The following is a 22549-nucleotide window of genomic DNA, read 5'->3' on the forward strand; positions in this document are numbered from 1 at the left end:
ATATCTATATACTGGTTTTCTTCCCTATCTGGATTGATACCTGGTTTTTCTGTCCTGTGTTCTAGTCTTGGGTTGTTATCTGATGTTACTGATTTTCTAACCGGAGGACCCCTTTAGTATTTCTTGTAATTTTGGTTTGGTTTTTGCAAATTCCCTAAATTTCTGTTTATCTAAAAATGCCCTAATTTCACCATCATATTTGAGAGACAGTTTTCCTGGATATATAATTCTTGGCTGGCAATTTTTTTCCTTTAAGGCTTTATATACATCATCCCATTGCCTTCTTGCCTGCATGGTTTCTGCTGAGTAGTCCGAGCTTAGTCTTATTGACTCTCCTTTGTAGACGACTTTTCGTTTATCCCTAGCCGCTCTTAAAATTCTCTCTTTATCTTTGGTGTTGGCAAGTTTGATTATAATATGTCTTGGTGACTTTTTTTTGGGATCTACCTTATGTGGAATTTGATGAGCATCTTGGATAGATGTCTTCTCATCTTTCATGATATCAGGGAAGTTTTCTGCCAGCAAATCTTCAACAATTCTCTTTGTATTTTCTGTTATCCCCCCCACCCCCACCTTCCCCCGTTCTGGTACTCCTATCACTTGTAGGTTATTCCTCTTGAAAGAGTCCCACATAATTCTTAGGGTTTCTTCATTTTTTAAAAATCCTTTTAGCTGATTTTTCCTCAGATAAGTTGTTGTCAAGTACTTTATCGTTAATCTCACTAATTCTGACTTCCATTGCCTCAATTCTGCTCCTATGACTTTCTATTGAGTTGTCTAATTCTGAAATTTTATTGTAATCTTCTGGATTTCTGATTGCTGTCTCTCTATGGATTCTTGCAGCCTGTTAAATTTGTCATTATGCTCTTCTCTAATCTTCTTAAGTTCCTCTGTTGCTTTGTCTGTGTGTTCCTTGGCTTGTTCTGCATTTTGCATGATCTCCTCCCTGATCTCTTGAAGAGTTCTGTATATTAATATTTTGTATTGTGCCTCTAGTAATTACAAGAAATTCTCTTCCAACGGAAAATTTCTTGAAGAAATTGCTGAAGCCATCATGGTCTGCCTCTTTATGTGATTTGATATTGACTGTTGTCTCCAAGCCATCAATAAGTTATTATATTTACTTATTTTAGGTTTGCTTACTGTGTCCTAGCTTCTTGGTTTGTTTTGATATGTCCAAATAGGCTGCTCATGTGAGCTAGTTTGGTTATTGGTGCCTTTGAAGCTCTGACATCCTGTCACCAGGTGGTTAGATCTGTTACTAAGTATGTGAGCCCAGGAGTTTACTTTTCTTGTATGGATTCAGCTCAAGTGTCTAGGTAGTCGGTCACCAAGTGTGTGGTTCAGGCTCTCACCTACAGTCCTAGACAGGCATGAGTGATTGGTGTGGGCACAGGTATCTGGCTGCAGTAGGGGGTCATGTGCTGAGCAAGGCAGGGGGCTGACGGCTGCAGCTGAGTGTCTGGGAGGAAAGTGTGTCCTGTTCCCTAGAGCATGTAGGTGGGTGGGTTTTGCAGCCGGACTATGAGCACCCAATGCTGTTGGCTGTAAGCACTAGGGGGCACCACTTATTCTTGGACCCCTTTCGCGGGTGGCTAGGTGGAGTGGGTGGAGCCACCAGTCCTCAGGCCCCTCACGTGGACAGGTGAGGAACCTGCTTAATGGGCAGAGCAGTGTCAAATATCACAAACCTGCCACTTCACAGCTGAAACAGTTGAAGTTAAACTTCAGGTATATACCCTGTTGTACTGTGGTAATTAGGGCCTATGCTGTTGGAATGGGCCCACACAAGTCTATGCAGGGGTGAAAGGCGTTCAAAGTCCATGGACCCCTTTTGCCTGTGCCTAGGCAAAGGAGCTGTGCTTACCCTGAGTTCCTGGCTTGGGGGAGCCGGCAGATTATTTTTTCCCGTTTGTTAATTTGTTCCCTCTCCAAGGCCATAAGAATGGCTCAGGGTGTGTGGCAGGTCCTACTTCCGGCCCAGGGGACTTGGCAATTGCTGAAGCTGGCCTGAGACCTGGTGCAGAGCAGGGAATGGGGAGGTAACTGGGAGAGAGGTTTTTCCCAAAGAGGGGTGTTTTTTGATTTGCATGGTAAGGCCAGACGCAAGTACTTATCGTTTGCCAAGCGAGCGCTGCTTTTCACTGGTTCTGGATGGCTGAGTAGACTCTCTGCCACTGGGCCTCTCCCAACGTGGAAGATGCCTCCCAAGCGCCACTGCTTGCCTCACTGTGCACGCGAGCTGATCTGGCCTGAAGGGCGCTGGCTCCCACAGGGTCAGGTCTGGCAACTCCTCGCTGCTTCTGAACCATTTCTCCTTCCCCCTGCCACTCAGTCCAGTTCCTCCACTTTGCCTTTGATGTTCAGGGCTCCTAGATTGTCATATGTAATCGATTCACTTGTTTTTTCAGGTCTTTGTTGTAAGAGGGACCGCAGGAAGCATCTGACTACTCCGTCATCTTGGCCCCACCTCTGGCTGCTTCTCTAGAGAACCCAACCTAAGATGGTCATATACCTAGTCTCTGGCCCTGCTTTTAAGGGAACTGAACGAAGAGACAGTGAACATCAGACTAAAGGGGGTTTGTCTCTTTTTTAGATCATTCTTCTGCCTCAGGGGGAACCTCTGAGCAGTGAAGTCCTTCTCTCCCAAAAAAGTCCAGCTGAAGGAAGCAGTTGGGTATCACCAGGGGTGCAGAGTGGGGTTATCTGGATCTCACTGTGGCTGTCTTGTGTGCAAAGCTTGCCAGCAAGATGGCAAGAGTGCTAGAGGGCAAGAGGGGGCTTGGAGGGATCAGCCCCTGGAGATTCTCTGGCTCTAGTTTTTAATAATTAGTGCTTCCGTCAACCTTTTTATTTGGGGGTGGTGTAAGAAGGGAAGGGGAGAGAGCTTGGGTTTATGCCAGGTGCTTTGTTTCATCACAGTGAAGACAACCAAGAAAACATCACCACCCCTCGGTAACACCAAACATAAACCTTCAGTTCATTTATTCTTTAATTCAAGAAATATTCTAGCGAGCACTTCTTATTTGTCTGGCACTGTCCTGGGTGCTGGGGATACAGTGCTGAACAGATTCACTATCTCACATGCTAGTGTGGGAGACAGACAACACACAGATAAATATGTCACAGAACTTCAGGTGGTGACAAGAACCAGGCGACGGTGTGAGGGTGGGGATGGGCAAGATGGGGATAACGATCCTACTTCATAGGATGGTTTGGAGGATGATAGGAAGAAATGCATGTGAACTGACATACTGAAAAAACCAAGCCAATTGCCACTGAGTTGATTCCAACGCATGGCAACTCCACGTGTGTCAGAGCAGAATTGTACTTCGTAGGGTTTTCAATGGCGGGTTTTTTGGAAGTAGGTCGCCAGGACTTTTTCCGAGGTATCTCTGGGTAGACACAAACCTCCAACCTTTCAGTTAGTAGTGGGGCGCGTTAACTGTTTGCACCACCTCAGTTGCTGACCAGTTGCTGTCAAGCCAATTCTGACTCATGGCGGCCCCATCCATGTCAAAGTAGAGTTGTGCTCCAATCAGTCTCAATGGCTGATTTTTTTGGAAGTAGATTGCCAGGCCTTTCTTCTGAGGTACCACGGGTGGACTTGAACTTCTGATCTTTCAGTTAGCAGCCTAGCACATTAACCATTTGCACCACTCCAACAAGGTATGTGGTGAGTGCCAAATAAATGATAGGCTCACACAGCATGGTGTCAGGGCAACTTGCTTTGTTGGATGCCCCCCGGGAGCTGTCCGTTCAGCACCAGCAGTCCCAGCCGGTTGCTCTCCTCTTATTGGGAACCTGTGCTCACAGGTCTGCAGGTGAGAAATAAGAAATGAGACTTGTCTAGAAACCCCACTTCAGTAGCGATGCAGAAACACGTTGTCACAGATCATGCAGAAACAGCCCACTCTTCTGAGTTTGTCCCAAACCCAACCCTTTCTGGTACGTCAGCTTGAGCCCTCGCAGATGAGCAGTGGTCAGTACTGCAGGCCTTGTGTGTTTGCTTGCCTCTCTGTACCCAGATTGTAGCTGCTGGGGAGAGGCTGGGGTGGGGGCTGCTCAAACCCTCTGTGTCCTGAGGGCCTAGCGTGGCTGTGGCATGTGGTGGGCGTGCAAGATTTGTCCACGGACTAGTGGTTATTGGTTCATTCAGAAACCTTGTTGAGAGCCAGGTGTTGGGGTGTTGTAGTGTGTAGTGGGTGTTGCCTTGAGGTGCCCAGTGCCTTCCTGGAAGAGAGGACAGAGGAGGCAGTAGCCCGGCTGCCCAGCACGTGGTGGACCCTTAGTGGGTGTGTAATGGACAATGACTCCTGGTAGCTCTTGGGGAAGGATCGAGAACCAGAGGGCATGGTAAACTTTGAGTCTACCATTTTGAAAGTGAGGATGTGATCATTGGCCCTCAAAGAAGGGTGATGGGAGCAGTGGTGGTTTCATGGTAGAATTCTTACCTTCCATGCAGGAGGCCCAGGGTTAGTCCTGGCCAATGCACCTCATGTACAGTCACCACCCGTCTGTCTGAGGAGGCTTGCGTGTTGCTATATGCTAATCAGGTTTCAGCAGAGCTTCCAGACTAAGACAGACTAGGAAGAAAAAGGTCTGGCAATCTGCTTCTGAAAATCAGCCAGTGAAAACCCTATTGATTGCAAGAGTCTGATCTGCAACTGATCATGAGGATGGTGCAGCGCCGGGCAGTGTTTTGGTCTGTTGTGCATGGGGTTGCCATGAACAGGGGCGACTCCACAGCCGCTAACAACAACAGAAGGAGAGTGTGGAGGAGGAAATAAGATAATGCTTGTCAAGTGCTTTGCTTTTGATGAGCATCAGCCAATTGGAGCAACAGCAGTGTTTTACACTCAAGCTGCCCTCTTCTCTTCTTTATTTCCACAAGTAGCTTGTGAAGTTTGTAGAACAGGAATTTTCCAGGAGAACCTCAAGCTCCGAGAGGTTAGGTGATATTCCCTGCATACAGCCAGGGCTGGAATCGCAAGGCTAGCGTCTGGCCTTCTGATTCCAAATCCAGAGTGTCTCTCAGGCCATGATACCCAGGCATCTGCCTCCGCTCTCTCCTAGCCCTTTTCACAGGCTCTGTTGTGCTGGGCACAGGTGGGGATAGTTGGGTAAGGCCACTGGGCCTCAATGTTTTCCTCTGTGAAATGGGAGGGTGTGAATTGATTACAGCAGGACTTCCTGAGGTGGGGACCTGGATTCTAAGGGTATCACAGGGTATTATGGAGTCAGAGAGGACAAAAAATATGGAAATTACGAATGCCCTCTCTCCATCCCTACAAATCAGGCCCCACAGGCCCATCTTTTAAAGTCTCTTTTGTTTGCTTTTGCCTAAAGATTGATCAACTCTAGAAGTAACACTGGAACCCTGGTGGCGCAGTGGTTAAGAGCTCAACTGCTAACCAAAAGTTCGGCATTTGGAATCCACCAGCCGCTCCTTGGAAACCCTATGGGGGAAGTTCTACTCTGTCCTATAGGATCGCTATGAGTCGGAATCAACTCGAGGGTAATGGCTTTAGTTTTTTGGTTTAGATGTAACACTGGCTCTGTCCTGCCCATCTGGTGCTCTGATTGGCTGTTGATGACATCATGGGAATAGCTGGGAGATGATTAGGGGTTGAGAAGTCCAGGTTAGGTGGAAGGAGATGTCTGGTGAGAGATCTGGTGTTCCTGCCTGGGTGGATCTGTGGGTCTGTCTACTTGGGCTGGGAAGGAGGATATACTGGCAGAGAGGCCCCCTCTTTGTTGGGGTGAACCCTTCTCCTAACCTTCACTCACAACACTCAGCAGTTCCCCGGTCGCATCTGTTATTTCCTGGAGCTTCCAGGGAGTCAGGGGGGACAAGGGGTGGTCCTTGCTTTGGAGGTGGGGACCTGCATCATCCCAGAGGGGTGGAAGTTTCCCAGGGACCCTCAGGACAGGCTTGGGATCTGATCCCAGGTTTGTTGGTTCGGATTACCAGTTGCGCTTCTGCAGGGGTCGCCGTTCACGTGGGATTCTGTGTGCGATGCCAGGTCCCTGTGCTGGTTCCAAGGCCTCTGCGCTTGCCTACAGATTGGGCCATCACCCTGTGTCCTAGTGTCCCAGGGCTGCTGTAAGAAAGCACCACAAACTGGGTGGCCTATAAGAGCAGAAATTCATTGTTTCACAATTCTGGGGGCTGAGAGTCAGAGATCAGGGTGTTGGCCATGTTGATTCCTTCTGAAACTCTGAGGGAGAACGTGTTCCAGGCCTCTCTCCCAGCTTCCGGTGGCTGCTGGTGATCCTTGGCGTTCCTTTGTTGCTTGTAGATGTATCTTCATATGGTGTCTTCCTCCTGTGTGTGACTCTCCGTGTCTCTTCTCCTCTTTTATAAGAATACCACTCAGATGGGGTCAGGACCCACAGCACCCCAGTGTGACCTCATGTTAACCGATAACATCTTCAAACTGATAACCTATTGTCTATTTCTATACAAGGTCATGTTAACAGGTATAGGGGTTAGGACTTCAACATACTTTTTGGGGGGTACCATTCAATCCATAACAGTGTGACTCGCACTGTAAGGTGGAGGGTTGCTCTGTGAACCTTCCAGATTCTGGTGGCTTGTGACAGCATCACTCCAACCTCTACCTCTGTCATCACATGGCCCTCTTCCCTGTGAGTGTCTCTTCCCCTCTTTTATAGGATCCACTCAGATGGATTAGGACCAGCCCTACTCCAGTGTGACCTCACGTTAACTTAGCTGATAACATCTAAAAAACCCTGTTGACTCATAATGCGACCCTATAGGAGAGAGTACTGCCCCGTAGGGCCTCCAAGGAGCAACTGGTGGATTTGAACTGCTGACGTTTTGGTTAGCAGACAAGCTCTTAACCACTGCACTACCAGGGCTCCAAACCAACCCAAACCAAACTCATTGCTGTCAAGTTGATTCCAACCATATCAACCCTATAAGACAGAGTAGAACTGCTCCATTGGGTTTCCAACGAGTGGCTGGTGGATTCGAACTGTTGACCTGAGAAGACCTTATTTCCAAACAAGTTCACCTTCACAGGTACTGGGGGCTAGGACTTCAGCATATCTTTAGGGGGGACACAATTCACCTCACATCACATTGTCCAGCCTCGGCTCTTTCCTCCCACACCTTGCTTAGTTTCCCCTTCCTGTTCTCAGCCCTCTCCCCTGGGATTTTGGTTGTACGGCTATTCAGAGGTGGCCCTATTCCAGGGACTGTTCTCTCCTCCCACTTGGGTTCCCAGAGTCCGAGCCAAGATGCTGTCGGCTGTCCACAAGGAGCCCTGGATTCATGAATGGGCACAAAGAAGCAGCCAGGCAAAGCTGGAGGGGGTGGGGAGAGGCTTAGCGTGGCTGGGGGCCAGCTAGGCCTGGGACTGTCCTTTGCCGCTGGGGAACAGATAGACAGGCCCCCTTTGTCTGGGAGGCTGGGCAGATCTCTTTGGTCCTCTGTCTCAGGGACCCAGGGTCGTGGTGACAGGCACCAGCCTAGGCAGGGGTTGGGGGGCTTGGGCTTATTAATCCCACGAGGCTATGTCTTTCTCTAAGGGCTGTAGACCTAGCTGCTGAGTACAGGCTGAAGGAGTGGAAAAGAGGCTGGGCTCTGAGGCCAGGCCTGGCTCCTGGCCAGAGGAGGGAGAGTGAGCTGGGGGTGCTCAGCCCTGAACTGCGGCAGGGCCCCAGGGGCAGGGCAAGGACCTCCCCTGGGCCGAAATCTCCTCAAAATGTTAAACATAGAATTACCTTAAAAAAGCAAAAACAAAAACAAACCAAACCCGTTGCCATCGAGTTGATTCCGACTCATAGCGACCCTGTAGGACAGAGCAGAACTGCCCCGTAGGGTTTCCAAGGAGCAGCTGGTGGATTTAAACTGCCAACCTTTTGGTTAGCAGCTGAATGCTTAATCACCGCACACCAGGGCTCCCAGAATTACCTTACCAAAAACAAAAAACCAAACCCGTTGCCATCAAGTCAGTTCTGACTCATAGAATTACCTTATGACCCAGCAATTCTATTAGGTATATATATACCCAAGAGACTTTAAAGCTGGGACTCAAACAGATACGTATACACAAATGTTCATAGCAGCACTGTTCACAATAGCCAAAAAGTGGAAACAACCTAAGCATCCATCAACAGATGAATGGATAAACACAATGTGGTCTATCCACACAATGGAATGTTGCTCAGGCATAAAGAGAAATGAAGTTCTGATTCATGTTACGACATGGATGGACCTTGACAACATTATGCCGAGTGGGATAAGCCAGACACAAAAGGACAAATATTGTATGATCCCAGGTATGTGAAATATGTAGAAGAGGCAAATGCATAGAGACAGAAAGTAGATTAGAGGTTACCAGGGACTGGGGGAGGGAGGAATGAGGAGTTATTGCTCAATGGGTACCGAGTTTCTGTTAGGATGGTGGATATACCATGATTTATTTAACCGATCTGTTGTTGTTGTGTGCCATTGAATTGATTCCAACTCATAGTGACCCCATGTGACACAGTAGACCTGCCTAATAGTGTTTCCTAGGCTGTAATTTTTATGGGAGTAGGTCAACAGGTCTTTTCTCCTGAGGAGACGCTGGATGGGTTCAAACCGCCAAATTTTTGGTTAGCAGCTGAGCACTTAACTGTTGCACCACCAGAGCTCCTTTTAACTGATCTAGTGTTAGACATTTAGGTTAATTTCTGTTACTGCTTTTTGTTCAGCTCTATATTACTTTTTTTTGGAGCCATGGTAGTGCAGTGGTTAAGAGTTCGGCTGCTAACCAAAAGGTCAGCAGTTCGAATCCACCAGCCACTCCTTGGAAACCCAATGGGGCAGCTCTACTCTGTCCTGTAGGGTCACTGTGAGTCAGAATCGATTTGATGGCAACGGGTTTTTTTTTTTTTGTTAGATTACTTTTAGTCACTAAGCCAGTTTAGCACCGTGGGCTTTTAAATGAAACTAATTCAGTGTTTCTCAACCTTCGCCACCCACTGCAATCAAACATTCTGAAGCCTGGGTCCTAGCCCCAGACATTTTTATTTGCTTGGTCTGGCTGCATCCTGGGTACTGACATGTTCAAAAGCTTCCTAGATAATTCTCAACGTGCAACCAAGGTTGAGACCTACTGGCCTAACCTCTGTGGCCTCGTCTGCAACTTGGAGTACTAATGTGTCCGCCTTACAGAGATATTGTCACCTTGAAGGAGACGCTCTCTGCCAAGTTCCTGGATGAGTCAAGCACAAATGAGAAGTCGGGGCCAAACGTGACAACGATTATGGGTGATGGTTGCACGACATGATTAATGTAATTGATGTCACTAAATCGTACATCTGAAAATGTTGAATTGGCAAATGCTGTGTTATATGTATATTTTCCTTTTTATATACTTTTTGTTGTTGTTGTTGTTGAGAAGATACACAGCAGAACGTACACCAAGTCAACAGTGTCTACATGTACAATTCAGTGACATTGATTACATTCTTCAAGTCGTGCATCCATTTTCATCCTCCTTTTCTGAGTTGTTCCTCCACCATGAACACAAACTCACAGCCCCTTAAGCTTCCTGTCTAATCTTTCAAGTTGCTGTTGTTAATTTGTGTGTTATATATGTTTTTACAACAACAACAATAATAATAAAGGACAGCAAAAAAAAAAAAAGAAAGAAACGGAAAATTGGGGCCCGGGGGTCTTTGGGGAACAGCCACTATTCTGAGCACCTGCTGTGCTGGACACTGTGTGGGCACTTGAGCCATGTTATTTCATCACACCTGCAGGCTATATGACGTTATCACCTTTTATATATACAAGGAAGGAGCCCTGGTGGCTCAGTGGTTAAGTGCTTGGCTGCTAATTGAAAGGTCTGTGGTTGGAACCCACCCAGCTGCTCCAAGGGAGAAAGGCCTGGCTATCTGTTGCCGTGAAGATTACAGTTCTACTCTGTCACACAGAGTCACTATGAGTCAGAATCCACTCAATGGCACCTAACAACAACAATAACACAACATATATACGAGGACATCTAAGCCCAGAGAGGTTAAGTAATTTCCCCCAGTTCATACAGCTGCTAAGTGGCCACACAGGGATTTTTCACTGGCTGTGTCTGGTGGCAAAGCCCATGCTTCCCTCAGTTCAGAAGGAGAATTCTAAGTTATGAGTCCTGTCTTCTTGCCAATGCCTGGCTGGAAAATCCTGGCTCCATTTGGGAGCCCTCTGCATTGAGTTGAACTCCCCCACCCCCATCAAATGCAGTGGCTGTCTGGTCATCTAAGCACCCAGGGTTGGCCACAGAATGGGATTCTGTTCTCCAGAGAGGAGGGAGAAAAGCCTAGTTCCCTCCTTTATGGTAACCAGTGATGACCTGCTAGAAATTTCAACTCTTTCAAGAGAAATTTCCCCATCTTGAAGACTGCCTATCTAACTCTGTTCTAAAACATTCTAAATTTTCTCTATGCGTTTTATCTGTTAACAATGATTTCATTGTCCAATGACATGGATGACCCTTGAAGGTAGGACACTGAGTGAAATAAGCCAGACATAAAAGCACAAATATTGTATGACCTCACTTTTATATGAAATATCTAGAATAGGCAAATGTATAGAGACAAAATTTATGGGTAACTTAAAAAAAATTAGGGTTACAAAAGAGTTAGAAAGTTAGTGGTTTTCAGGAGCTGGGGGGAAGAGGGAAGGGGAATTATTGCTGAAGTTTACTGAGTTTCTGTTTGAGGCCATGGAAAACGTTTGGAAAAGAATGGTGGTATAATACGGTATACAACACGTACAACATGGTGAATGTAGTTAATGTCGCTGAGTTAAATATATAAAAATACCTAAAATGGCAAACTTTTTGTTATATCTATTTCATCACAATAAAATTAAATACATTGTCCCTCACCTGGGAAATGGATAAGTAAACTATGGTGTATCCATACCATGGAATACTATGCAGCAATAAAAAAGAATGAGCTGTTGATCCAAGCAATGACACAGATGACTCTCCAATGCATTATGTTAAGTGAAAAAAGCCAAACTCAAAAGGCTATGTGCTGTATGATTCCATTTCAGTGACATTCTGGAAAAGGCAAAACCATAGGGATGGAGAACAGAGGTGGTTGTCAGGACTGGAGATGGGGAGAGGTACTGGGTACAAAAGGGGATCAGGGCCCATCAACAGACGAAAGGAGAAACAAATTGTGGTACATACACACAATGGAATACTATGCAGCCAGAAAGAATTATGATGAGTTCTCAAAATATACTATAATGTGGATGAATCTGGAGGTCATTACGCTGAGTGAAATAAGTCAATTATAAAAGGACAAATACTGTATGATCTCACTATTATAAAAAGATAAGAATAGGTATACAAACAGAAAGCAACGTTCTTTGGTGATTACCAGGGAAGGGAGGGAGAAGGAATCACTTTCTAAATGGTAGACACTTGTTAGTTTTGGTGATGGGTAAGGAAATACCGAACAAGGGTGAAGTCAGTGCAACTTGACCAAGGTAAAACACGATACAAAGAAGTGCACAAGAATAAGGGATGATTTTTGTAAAAGCTACAATATATACAAATTCACAACAGTAATAATAACCAAAACATGTATATGTGGTTACATAGGTAGATACGTATGCTTATATACGTATAGGTAAGAACATATGAATATATGGGCACACATATATAGGTGTTTCTGTAGGGGAACGTATATACATGTTTGTGTGTGGTACATATATATTCATATAGCAAATAAAGCACATAGAGGCCACAGTTATGGATACTTCCTAGACATATCCAAATGCCTCATGGGATTAGGTTACTGGATTTCAGGGCTTAGGACCATAGTCTTGGGGGCAACCTGGCAATTGGCAGAACATAGCTCATAAAGGTAATATTCTACATCCTGTGTTGGTGAGCAGCATCTGGGGTCTTAAAAGCTTGCGAGTGGCTATCTAAGATACAACTATTGGTCTCTATGCATCTGGAGCAAAGGAGAAAGAAGGAAATCAAAGACTCAAAGAACCAACCAGTCTACAGGACTAATAGTCTACACGAACCATGGCCTCATCTACCTTGAGACCAGAAGAACTAGTTGGTGCCTGGCTGCTGCTATTGACCATTGTGACCAGGGACACAATAGATGGTCCTGGATAAAATGGGGGAAAAAAAATAGAACAAAACTCAATTTCCTAAAAAAGGCCAGATTTATTGGACCGGTAAAGACTGGAACTGCTGAGACTATTGCCCTGGGATACCTAGAAATTTGGAACTCAAACCACTCCCAGAGGTCACCTATTAGCCAAAAGACAGAGTAGCTCATAAAATAAATAATATCACCTGTGATTACTGTGCTCCTCTAAACAATCATCTAAATGAGACCTAACGGTCAACATTTACCCTAGACCAAAGATGAGTAGATAAGGGGGGACAAGGAAGCTAGGTTAATGGAAACAGAACAACCAGAATGGAAATGATGAGAATGCCGACACATTGTGAAAAGTGTAACAAATGTCACAGAACAATTTGTATAAAAATTGTTAAATGGGAACCTGATTTGTAATGTACTATCTCTCCAAAATCACAATAAATTATTTTAAAACGGGAAGGGGATGAGGGAATTTTGGGCAGGATGATAGAACGGTTATTTGTGTTGATTGCGGTGGTAGTTCCATGACACTGCATTCGCCCAAACTCAAAACCATACAGAAAAAAAAAAAAAAAATTACTGTATGCAAATTTTGCTTAGTTTCTATTTTTGCTTTTTAATAGACTCCCTTTTTTAGAGCAGTTTTAGGTTTACAGGAAAATTGTGCAGAAAGTACAGAGAGTTCTTATACACCCCACCCCCGCTGCACTGTGTTTCTCCTGTTAACTTCTTGCATTCCTGTGATATGTTTGTTACAACTCATGAACCAATATTGAAACATTATTATTAACCACAGCCCATAGTTTACAGGAGGTTTCATTCTTTATGTTGTACAGTCCCATGGGTTTTGACAAATGCTTAATGTCATGTGTCTGCCATCTACTGTCTGCAAATTTTTTACACTTTTTTAAAAAAGTTGTGGTAAATATATATGTGAGAAGCCCTGGCAGCACAATAGTTAAGCGCTTGGCTGCTAACTGAAAGGTCGGCGGTTTGAACCCACCCAGAGGCTCCGTGGGAGAAAAGACCTGGTGATCTGCTCCCGTAAAGATTACAGCCTAGGGAACCCTGTGGGGCAGTTCTGCTCTGTCACAGGGGGTCACTGTGAGTCAGAATCCACTCAATGGTACCCATCAACGGCAACAACAAATACATGTAACAAAACGTTTGCCATATCATCATTCTTCACATGTACGATTCCATGACATTAATTATGTTTATCCTGTTGTTCAGCCATCACCATTATCTGTTTCCAAATTGTTTCATCACTCTGAAGAGAAGCTCAGTGTCTCCTAAGCAATGAGTCGCTACTGTAGGCAAATTAAAAAAACAAATTTACGAAATGAATTCATTGTTCTCTTAAAATGCCTCACTGGAGGTTCACACCGTAAAGAGTTAAAGGGAACGTTCTCGGTTCTTTGGGGTTGTGGGAATTCTCTTTCTTGGGCCAGTTGCTCCTGGCCCCCCTGCCCTTGTCTCTTAGCCTTTCTCTCTGCCTGCCTTTCTTTCTCTCTCTTGCATTCAATAGCTGCAGTGCGTGAGAGACAAGGAAAGTTTTGTGGAGTGCAGAAATAAATAACTGCCGGCCCAGGGTCACCATGGCAACCGTGACATCACCCCTGAGTCTGTATGGAGAAAGAGGGTTGTCCGTGTTTGTTAAAGGAGCCGGAGAAGAAAGGACGTCCAGGGCCCCCTGGTCACAGGTGGAAGACGTGCCTCCCTCGGCAGGCGATTTTGTTCCCCGCCTGTGAGAAAGGTGTTAGCTGCACCCTCACAGGTGGCTCTCAGTGTCCCAGGCCAGGTGGTGGGAGCATGAATTGGCACAACTGCCTTGGAGGGGCTGTTGGGCAGCATCTATCAACATTAACACTGTGTGTACTTTTAGGCCCAGAAATTGCACTTTTAGGAATTTTTTTTTAAATTGTGGTAAAATATACAAATCCCTGGGTGGTGCAAAGGATTAATGCACTTGGCTGCTAACTGAAAAGTTGGAAGTTCAAGTTCACCCAGAGGGGCCTCAGAAGAAAGGCCTGGTGACCTGCTTCCGAAAAATCAGCCATTGAAAACCCTATGGAGCGCAGTTCTATTCTGACATGGGTAGGGTCGCTGTGAGTCAGAATTGACTCGGTGGCAAGTGGTGGTGGTCAAATATACACAACCTAAAATCTGTAATTCTCACTATGTTCAAGTGTACAATCCAGTAGCGTTAATCACAAGTGTTCTGCAACCATCAAAACCTTTTCATCACCCCAAACAGAAACTCTGTACCCATTAAGTACTAACTCCCAATTCTCCCTACCCCTTGCCCACAGTCACCGCTAATCTACTTCCTGTCTCTACACATTTGCTTATTCTAGATATTTCATGTAAGTGGGTTCACTGTAACATCTGTCCTTTTGTATCTGACTGGTTTCGCTCAGCATAATGTTTTCAAGGTTCATCCGTGTTGTGGCGTGTGTCAGAACTTTGTTTCACTTTATGGTGGAATAATATTCCATTGAGTGGATAGACCACATTTTGTTTATCCATTCATCTGCTGATGGACCCTTGGGTTGTTTTCTAACTTCTAGCTGTCGTGAATAGTGCCGTGATAAATATTGGTACACAAGTAACTGATTGTGTCCCTCATTTTATAGGAATTTTCATTTTTAAAAAAGAAAGTCACCTATCCATTTCACTGTGAGTCTGTGCCCAGCGGAAATGAGTGTATATGTTCACCAAAAGATATGCACGTGAATATTCATAGCAGAGTTCTCCACAATAGCCCCAAACTAGAAACAACCCAAATGCCCACCTACAGTAGGATGGATAAATAAATTGTGCTATATCCATCCAATGGAATAGTATACTGCAACGAAAACAACTAACTGCTGTATCTAACGACGTGGATGAACCTCGCAGAAACCATATTGAACCAAAAAAGCTAGCCACAAAAGAATGCATGCTGTAAGATAGAAAGTTCAAGAACAGGCAAAATTATCCTACAATGACAGTGTCAGATAGTGGTTTCCTTGGGGGACAGGTTCTGACTGGAGGGGCATAAGAAAACTTTCTAGAGGGCTGGAAATGAGCTCCGTCTTGGTCTGGGTGGTGGCTACACGGGTGTATGCGTACGTAAAAGTTCATCATGCTTACGCTTGGTGAACTATATGTAAGTTATACTTAAATAAAAATAGGAAATGAAGAGAAGGCTTCATCCTAAAATTTAACAAAGTTTCACAACAAACACCGCGCTGGGGATAAGGCTCAAAATATTGGATGGTACAAAAAAATATAATTATCATTTGCTTTGGGGGGCATCGAGTTTTGTTAATGGTGTTGGAATACTTTGGAAAAGGACAGCGATAATGGAGGCCCAACATGGAGAATGTAATCCATGTCATTGCATTGTAAGTGTAGAAACTGTTGTATTGGCAGATGTGGTGTGTATATTTTCACCACAATAAGAAAACAAAATCAAAATCCAGTAATCAGAAAAAATGAGAGAGCAATTCTCTCTTCCAACCAGTAGGGGCAAATCGTGGGTCGTCAAACCAAAACCAAAAACCAAACCCTTTGCAGTTGAGTCGAGTCCAACTCATATCGACCCTACAGGACAGAGTGTTTCGTCAGCCTCCGGGGAATTCTGTGGCAGGAGCTGGCCTGGTCTTCCCCAGCTGAGCTTCCTGGAATTCTGCTCTCGTTCCAGGTTCATGAACCACAGAGTCCCTGCCCACAAGAGGTACCAGCCCACGGAGTACGAACATGCCGCCAACTGTGCCACCCATGCTGTGAGTTGGGGAGGGGACGGGTGCTGAGGGTGGAGATGGGGGACACTTGCAGTTGTGGGTGGGGAAGGCAGCCTCTTCTAAGTGGCCCTCAGATGAGTGAGTGGGATCTCAAGGGTAGGTCATTTCGGTAAATTGGAGTGTGGCACTGAGCATGTCTCTCTTTTGTTAAGAGCCTTGGATGGCTCGCTGGTACATAGCACTACATCCAGACACTTTGGCAAACTCTTGGCCAGGTCCGAGCCTGTAAGACAGCCCCACCTCCCGCTGCCACTCAGGCTCTGGCCACTCAGACCGCTCCCTGCTTCCTAAATAGAAGGCAGGCTCCATGCCTTCACACATGCTGTTCCCTCTGCCTGAAGTACATGCCATTTCTGCCCCAGCCCCATCTCTGAAACCGTCTTAGTCTTACAACTCAGTTGCTGTGGAGTGGATTCCAACTCATGCGACCCCATGTGTCAGAGTAGAACTGTGCTCCATTTTCAATGGCTGTTTTTTTGGAAGTAGATTGCCAAGCCTTTCTTCTGAGGCATCTCTGGGCTGACTCGAACCTCCAAACTTTCAATGAGCAGCTGAGTGCATTAACCTTGCTTACATGTCTCCCCACGAGCCTTCCCATCCACCCACATGTTGGTGAGGTCTGAACCCAGTGTCCCTGGGCACACAGTTCTCATCAGCTCGCGTTGTGTCTAGCTGTGAGTGGGCCAGTCCATCCTCTTGTTCACTTAGCAAGCATTTCCTGGTGTCTGCAAGATCTCTATGAGCACTTGGTGGTGCAGTGGTTAAGCACTTGGCTGCTAACCAAAAGGTTGGTGGTTCAAACCCACCACCTACTCCCCTGGAGAAAGATGTGGCAATCTGCTTCCATAAAGATTTACAGCATTGAAAACCCTATGGGGCAGTTCTACTCTGTCCTATAGGGTCTCTATAAGTCGGAATCAACTTGATGGCAACAGGTTTTTGGTACGGGCCAGACCTCCAGCGTGGCAGAGGGGTGCTTTGCACAGACTCCCTGTGGGCGGTGGGCTCCTGGGATGCCTGGCTCAGACAGTGTTGGTGGAGTTGAAAGGAATTAATTCTCTGCACTGCCTCCTTCTCTTAGACCCCTGGGGGTTAATGTGTGCTCCCCGGATGTGAGCCCAGGCCTTCAGTGATAGGCAGCAGATAAGATAATAAGGAATAGTTGGCGCTGATTAGCAGTTGGTGTGCCTGGCTGGTGCAAATGGTTTGCAATCAACTACTAGCCTAAAGGCTGGTGTTTTGAACCCACCCAGTGGCACCACAAAAGATAGGCCTGGCAATCTGCCTCTGTAAAGATCACAGTAAAAAAAAAAATCCTATGGAGCAGTTCTACTCTGTAATACATGGGGTCAACAGGAATCAGAATTGACTCAATGACAACGGGTTTTTTAGTGTGTGCCCATGGGGGCAGTGGTGGTAAAATTCTTGCCTTCGATGGCACGCACGCACACATACACACACAGACACACGGCTAGGGCCCTGTAACTCCTATCCTCGCTCCTGTTCCAGTTCTGGATCATTCCCAGCATTCTCGGCAGCTCCAACCTCTACTTCCTGTCAGATGATGACTGGGAAACCATTTCTGCCTGGATCTACGGCTTTGGCCTCTGTGGCCTCTTTGTGGTGTCTACTGTGTTCCACACCATCTCTTGGAAGAAGAGCCACCTCAGGTACCTCCTGCACAGCCCACGGGAGGGGAACTTGCTGGGTGGAGGGGACTGGGGACCACAGTAGGCCTTGGGATGAGGACAGGCTCAGCTGGGCACAGAGGGGATGAGGGTAGGATGACCTTGTGCTGTCTTTGGGAGAGGAGCAATCCCCTGCCTGGGGTAGGCTGGGGTGAGTCTCACCTGGGCAGAGCCCTGCACCTGTAGAAGTGAACTAAGTTCCCTTGGTGGCATAAACAGTTTGCACTTGACTACTCATTGAAAGGTTGGTGGTTCGAACCCACCCAGTGGTACCACAGAAAAAAGGCCTGGGGGTCTGCTTCCGTAAGGATTATAGCCAAGGAAACCCTAAGGACCATACTTCTGCTCTGTAACACATGGGGCTACCAGGAGTCGGAATCGACTCAGTGACAACAGGTTTGGTTTGGTTTGGTTTATGAGCGAACCACAAGATCAAAAACCTAGCTCCTCTGGTTGTTATGAGGGGTGATCATCATAATTGCTCCTTTCTGGGTGCCCAGTAGGTTCCAGACACTTTACAGAGCTTCTTCCCTAATCTTTTCAATAATTCTGCAGTGTGGGTGTTGGTTTCCCTATTTTATAGAGGATGACATTGAGGCTCAGAGTGATGCTAGGCCTTGCTGAAGGTCCTAGCTGGTATTGTCCAAGGCTTCTCGTTAAGCGAGGGGACACCGCTGGCCTGAGCAGTAGGCACTCGTCCCCCTGCCTGGTGCTCCCTCGTCTGCCTCCAGAAGCCCCTTGACTCTGCTGAATTCTATCCCCTTCCCATCCCTGTTCTTTCCCTACTCACCCAGGCCTCCTTGAGCCCCACAGTATTAGCTTCCTGTGGCTGCTATAGCAAAGGAGCCCTGGTGGCGCAGTGGTTAAGAGCTCAGCTGCTAACCAAAAAGTCAGCCATTTGAATCCACCAGCTGCTCCTTGGAAACCCTGTGGGGCAGTTCTACTCTGTCCTATAGGATTACTATGAGTCGAAATTGACTCAATGGCAATGAGTTTGCTATAACAAAGTACCACAAACTCAGTGATTTAAAGCAACAGAAATTTATTCTCTCACAGTTCTGGAGTCCAGAAATCCAAAATCCAGGCGTTGGCAGGGCCATGCTCCCTCTGAAGGCTCTAGGGGAGCATCTTTCCTTGTCTCTTCCAGCTTCTGGTAGCGCCAGGCATTCCTTGGCTTGTGGCTGCATCACTCCAATCTCTGCCTCCATCCTCACATGGCTGTTTTCTCTCTATATCCATCTGTGTCTCTTCTCTTCTTTTATAAGAGCACCAGTCACATTGGATTAGGAACCATCCTATTCCAGTATGACGTTGTGTTAACTAATTATATCTGCAAAGAACCTATTTCCAAATACGTTCACATTCACAGGTACGGGGGTTAGGACTTTAACATATCTTTTTGGGGGACACAATTCAACCCATAACAGCCCCTCAGTGCTGGAGCTGGGATTCAAACCCATGCCTTCTGGCTCCATAACCTGGACCCTGAACCACTAAGCTATTGTGACATCGAATGTCAGAACCAGGAGGGTCTTTGAGAAGCACATCGTTCAGCAGTTTTGCACTTTTTTTTAGCCACAGAATTTTTAGTTCATTTGAAATTGTGTAAAAAGCCCAGAATATAAAACAGAAAAACAGAGCTGCTGTGATTAAAGTGGGAGAGGGAAGTCAGATCTTTACCTTGAGGGGTAAAGGGGGCTTTCAGTGACACCCTGCGGCATCTCTGAACAATCCCTGGGGCGGTCGGTAGCCTGGTCTGAAAACCATGGCTCTAGTTGCTTTCAAAGATGTCTTGGCTGCTATCCCACAGGTTGGAGGTTTGAGTCCAACCAGAGGAGCCTTGGAAGAAAGGCCCGGCAATCTACGTCCATTAAGATTACAGCCAAGAAAACCCTATGGAGCACAGTTCTACTCTGTAACACATAGGGTCTCCATGAGTCAGAACTGACTCAGCAGCTAACAGCAATCACTTACAAAGGTCTCTGAGGGATACAAACAGTTAACACTCTTGGCTACTAACCAAAAGGTTGGAGGTTCAAGTCCACTCAGAGGAGCCTCAGAAGAAAGGCCTGGTGATCTAGTTCTGAAAATCAGCCATTGAAAATCCTATAGAGCATAGTTCTACTGTGCACACGTGGGGTTGCCATGGAGTCTGAATTGACTCGACGGCAATGGGTATGGGTTTTGGTTTTAGTCACTTATAGATGGGGACACCAAGGTCCAAGGGCCGTCCTGGATGGAGGCACAGACTCTGAGCCCTTCCCTGCCCCACCCAACCTGTGCTCGTCCAGGGCCCAACTCCAGGCTCCCAGGCCCTTCCTTGCTGCCCAGGGCCATAACCACTGGCCTTTCTGCCCTAGGATGGTGGAGCATTGTCTGCACATGTTCGACCGGATGGTCATCTACTTCTTCATAGCGGCCTCCTATGCACCCTGGTGAGTGCTGCTGCCCGCGCCTGGGGTGGGAGGGGGGACCGCCTCCTTTCTTTTCTTTGTTTTAATGCATTTTATTTTTCCTGGGTGGCACAAACAGTTTGCACTCAACTACTAACCTAAAGATTGCAGTTCAAACCTACCAAGCGGTGTCAAGAAAGAAAGGTCTGGCAATCTGCTTCCATAAAAATTACAGCCAAGAAAACCCTATGGGGCAGTTCTACTCTGTAACACGTGGGGTCACCATGAGTCAGAATTGACTTGACAGCAATGAGTTTGTTTGCTTTTTGCTATATACACATATATATAAATACAGAAGGAAATAACATGCGTAGATATGATATACGTACATAAAATATTTCTATATATTAAATATGTATTTACATATACTGTAGCTTCTCATTATTCATGGTAGTTATGTTATCAGGAGGGACCAGTCCCTGGAGAAGGATATCATGATTAGTAAAGTAAAGGATCGGTGAAAAAGAGGAAGACCCTCAATGAGGTAGATTGATATAGTGGCTGCAGCAATGGGCTCAAACATAACAATGATTGTGAGGATGGCGCATGATTGGGCAGCATTTCATTCTGCTGTAAGTAGGGTCGCTATGAGTTGCAACTGACTCAACGGCACCTGTCATGGATTGAATTATGTCACCTCAAAAATGTACGTGTCAATTTGGCTGGGCCATGATTCCTGGTACTGTGTGATTTTCCTGTATGTTGTCAATCCTGCCTCTATGATGTTAATGAGGGAGGATGGGTGGCAGTTGTGTTAGTAAGGCAGGACTCAATTTACAAGACTAGATTGTGTCCTGAGGCAATCTCTTGAGATATAAAAGACATTAGTGAGCAGTGAGACAGGGGGACCTCGTACCATCAAGAAAGCAGTGCTGGGAGCAGAGCGCGTCCTTTGGACTGGGGTCCCTGCGCGGAGAAGCTCCTAGTCCGGGAGAACACCGACGAGAAGAAGGCCGACAGAAAAAGGCTTCGCCTGGAGCTGACGCCCTGAATTTGGACTTTTAACCTTCTTTGACTGTGAGGAGATAAACCTCTCTTCGTTAAAACCATCTGCTTGTGGTACTTCTGTTATGGCAGCACTAGATGACTAATACAGCACCTAACACGCATGTGTGGAAACCCTCAATGAGATGGATTGACACAATAGCCACAACAATAGACTCAAACATACCAGTGATCATGAAGATGGCACAGGACCAGACAACTTTTCATTCTGTTATGCATGACGTCCCCCTGAGTCGGAGCCCACTTGATGGCAACTAACAACAAAACCACAAAACATTCTATGAAGTTGCTGTGAACACTGAATTAGCAAATGCTGAACCATTTCCCCAGGAAATATACAGGGTTAGGCTCCTGTGAGCCTCTGGTCACAACGTTTTTGTCAACTGATCAATACAGACCCTTGTTTTATGTCTGTTTCTGTTTAAAGACACCTTATTTAATATACGTACTGTTGGTTCATTAACATTGAACTCACGGCCAGCAGCACGGTAATTCATGCTTATCTCTCACACGTGTCTTCCCCGTAAGGCACGTCACAGCCTTCTTATGCTTAGGAATGCTCGACAGCACTTCAGCACTGTGTTAGAGGGCAAAATCACCCAAACAAGCATAAAAATGCAAAAATGTGTTACAAAACAAACTGAAAAGGACCCTTGTTTGCAGTAGGAGAGTTGAAACAAGAAGGCAGAACGTTGCGTTGTTCGGCTTTAGCTGGGAGCGTGCTCGTCAGTGACTCAAATTTTTGCCTCTCTGCATGTGTCTGAGAATGACCATGAAAGGGCCGCTAGTATTGATTTTGGGGTACAAATAAATTTTAGTGAGCAGGCAGATTAGCAAATATGGAATCCACAAACAATGAGCAACTGTACATACCAGCAGAGGAGTCCTGATGGCGCAGTGGTTAAGCACTTATCTGCTAACCGAAAGGTCAGTGGTTTGAACCCACCAGCTGCTCCGCAGGAGAAAGATGTGGCAGTCTGCTTCTGAAAAGATTACAGCCTTGGAAACCCTATGGGGCAGCTCTACTCTGTCCTATAGGATCGCTGAGTTGGAATGGACTTGATACTGGGTCACAGGGTGTCTTAGTTACCTGATGCTACCGTAACAAAACATACCACAAGTGAGTGGCCTCAAAGAACAGGAATTTATTTTCTACAGCCCTAGAGGCTGAAAATCTAAATCAGGGTCTTGCCCTTCTATGAGCCTCTTTTCTGGTTTCTGGGGATCATTAGCAATCAATGGTGTTCCTTGGCATCTGTCTCCCCACTATATCTCTGTACCTAATCTGCTCTTTTTAGAACTCAGTGGGTTAGGTTTAAGACCCACAGTACCCTGGTATGACCTCATTAGCATAACAAAACCAAACCCCTGTTCCAAACAGGGTCATATTTACATGTACAGAGGTTAGGACGCCGGTACCTATTTTGGAGGACGCAATTCAGTCCATCACACAGGGAGTGTGTAC

General features: G+C 46.1%; 1 protein-coding gene across 1 annotated transcript in view; it reads left to right on the forward strand.

The window, feature by feature from the left end:
• MMD2 (monocyte to macrophage differentiation associated 2) overlaps window positions 1-22549 on the forward strand; it is a 31655-nt gene that overhangs the window by 5114 nt on the left and 3992 nt on the right. Inside the window, exons 2-4 of the mRNA XM_004380837.1 lie at window positions 15839-15920; window positions 17448-17608; window positions 19987-20061. Coding sequence (XP_004380894.1) covers window positions 15839-15920; window positions 17448-17608; window positions 19987-20061 — 318 coding nt within the window. The remainder of the gene's footprint in view (window positions 1-15838; window positions 15921-17447; window positions 17609-19986; window positions 20062-22549) is intronic.

This window comes from Trichechus manatus, unplaced genomic scaffold (assembly GCF_000243295.1).
Source record: "Trichechus manatus latirostris isolate Lorelei unplaced genomic scaffold, TriManLat1.0 scaffold00077, whole genome shotgun sequence".
NCBI lineage: Eukaryota > Metazoa > Chordata > Mammalia > Sirenia > Trichechidae > Trichechus > Trichechus manatus.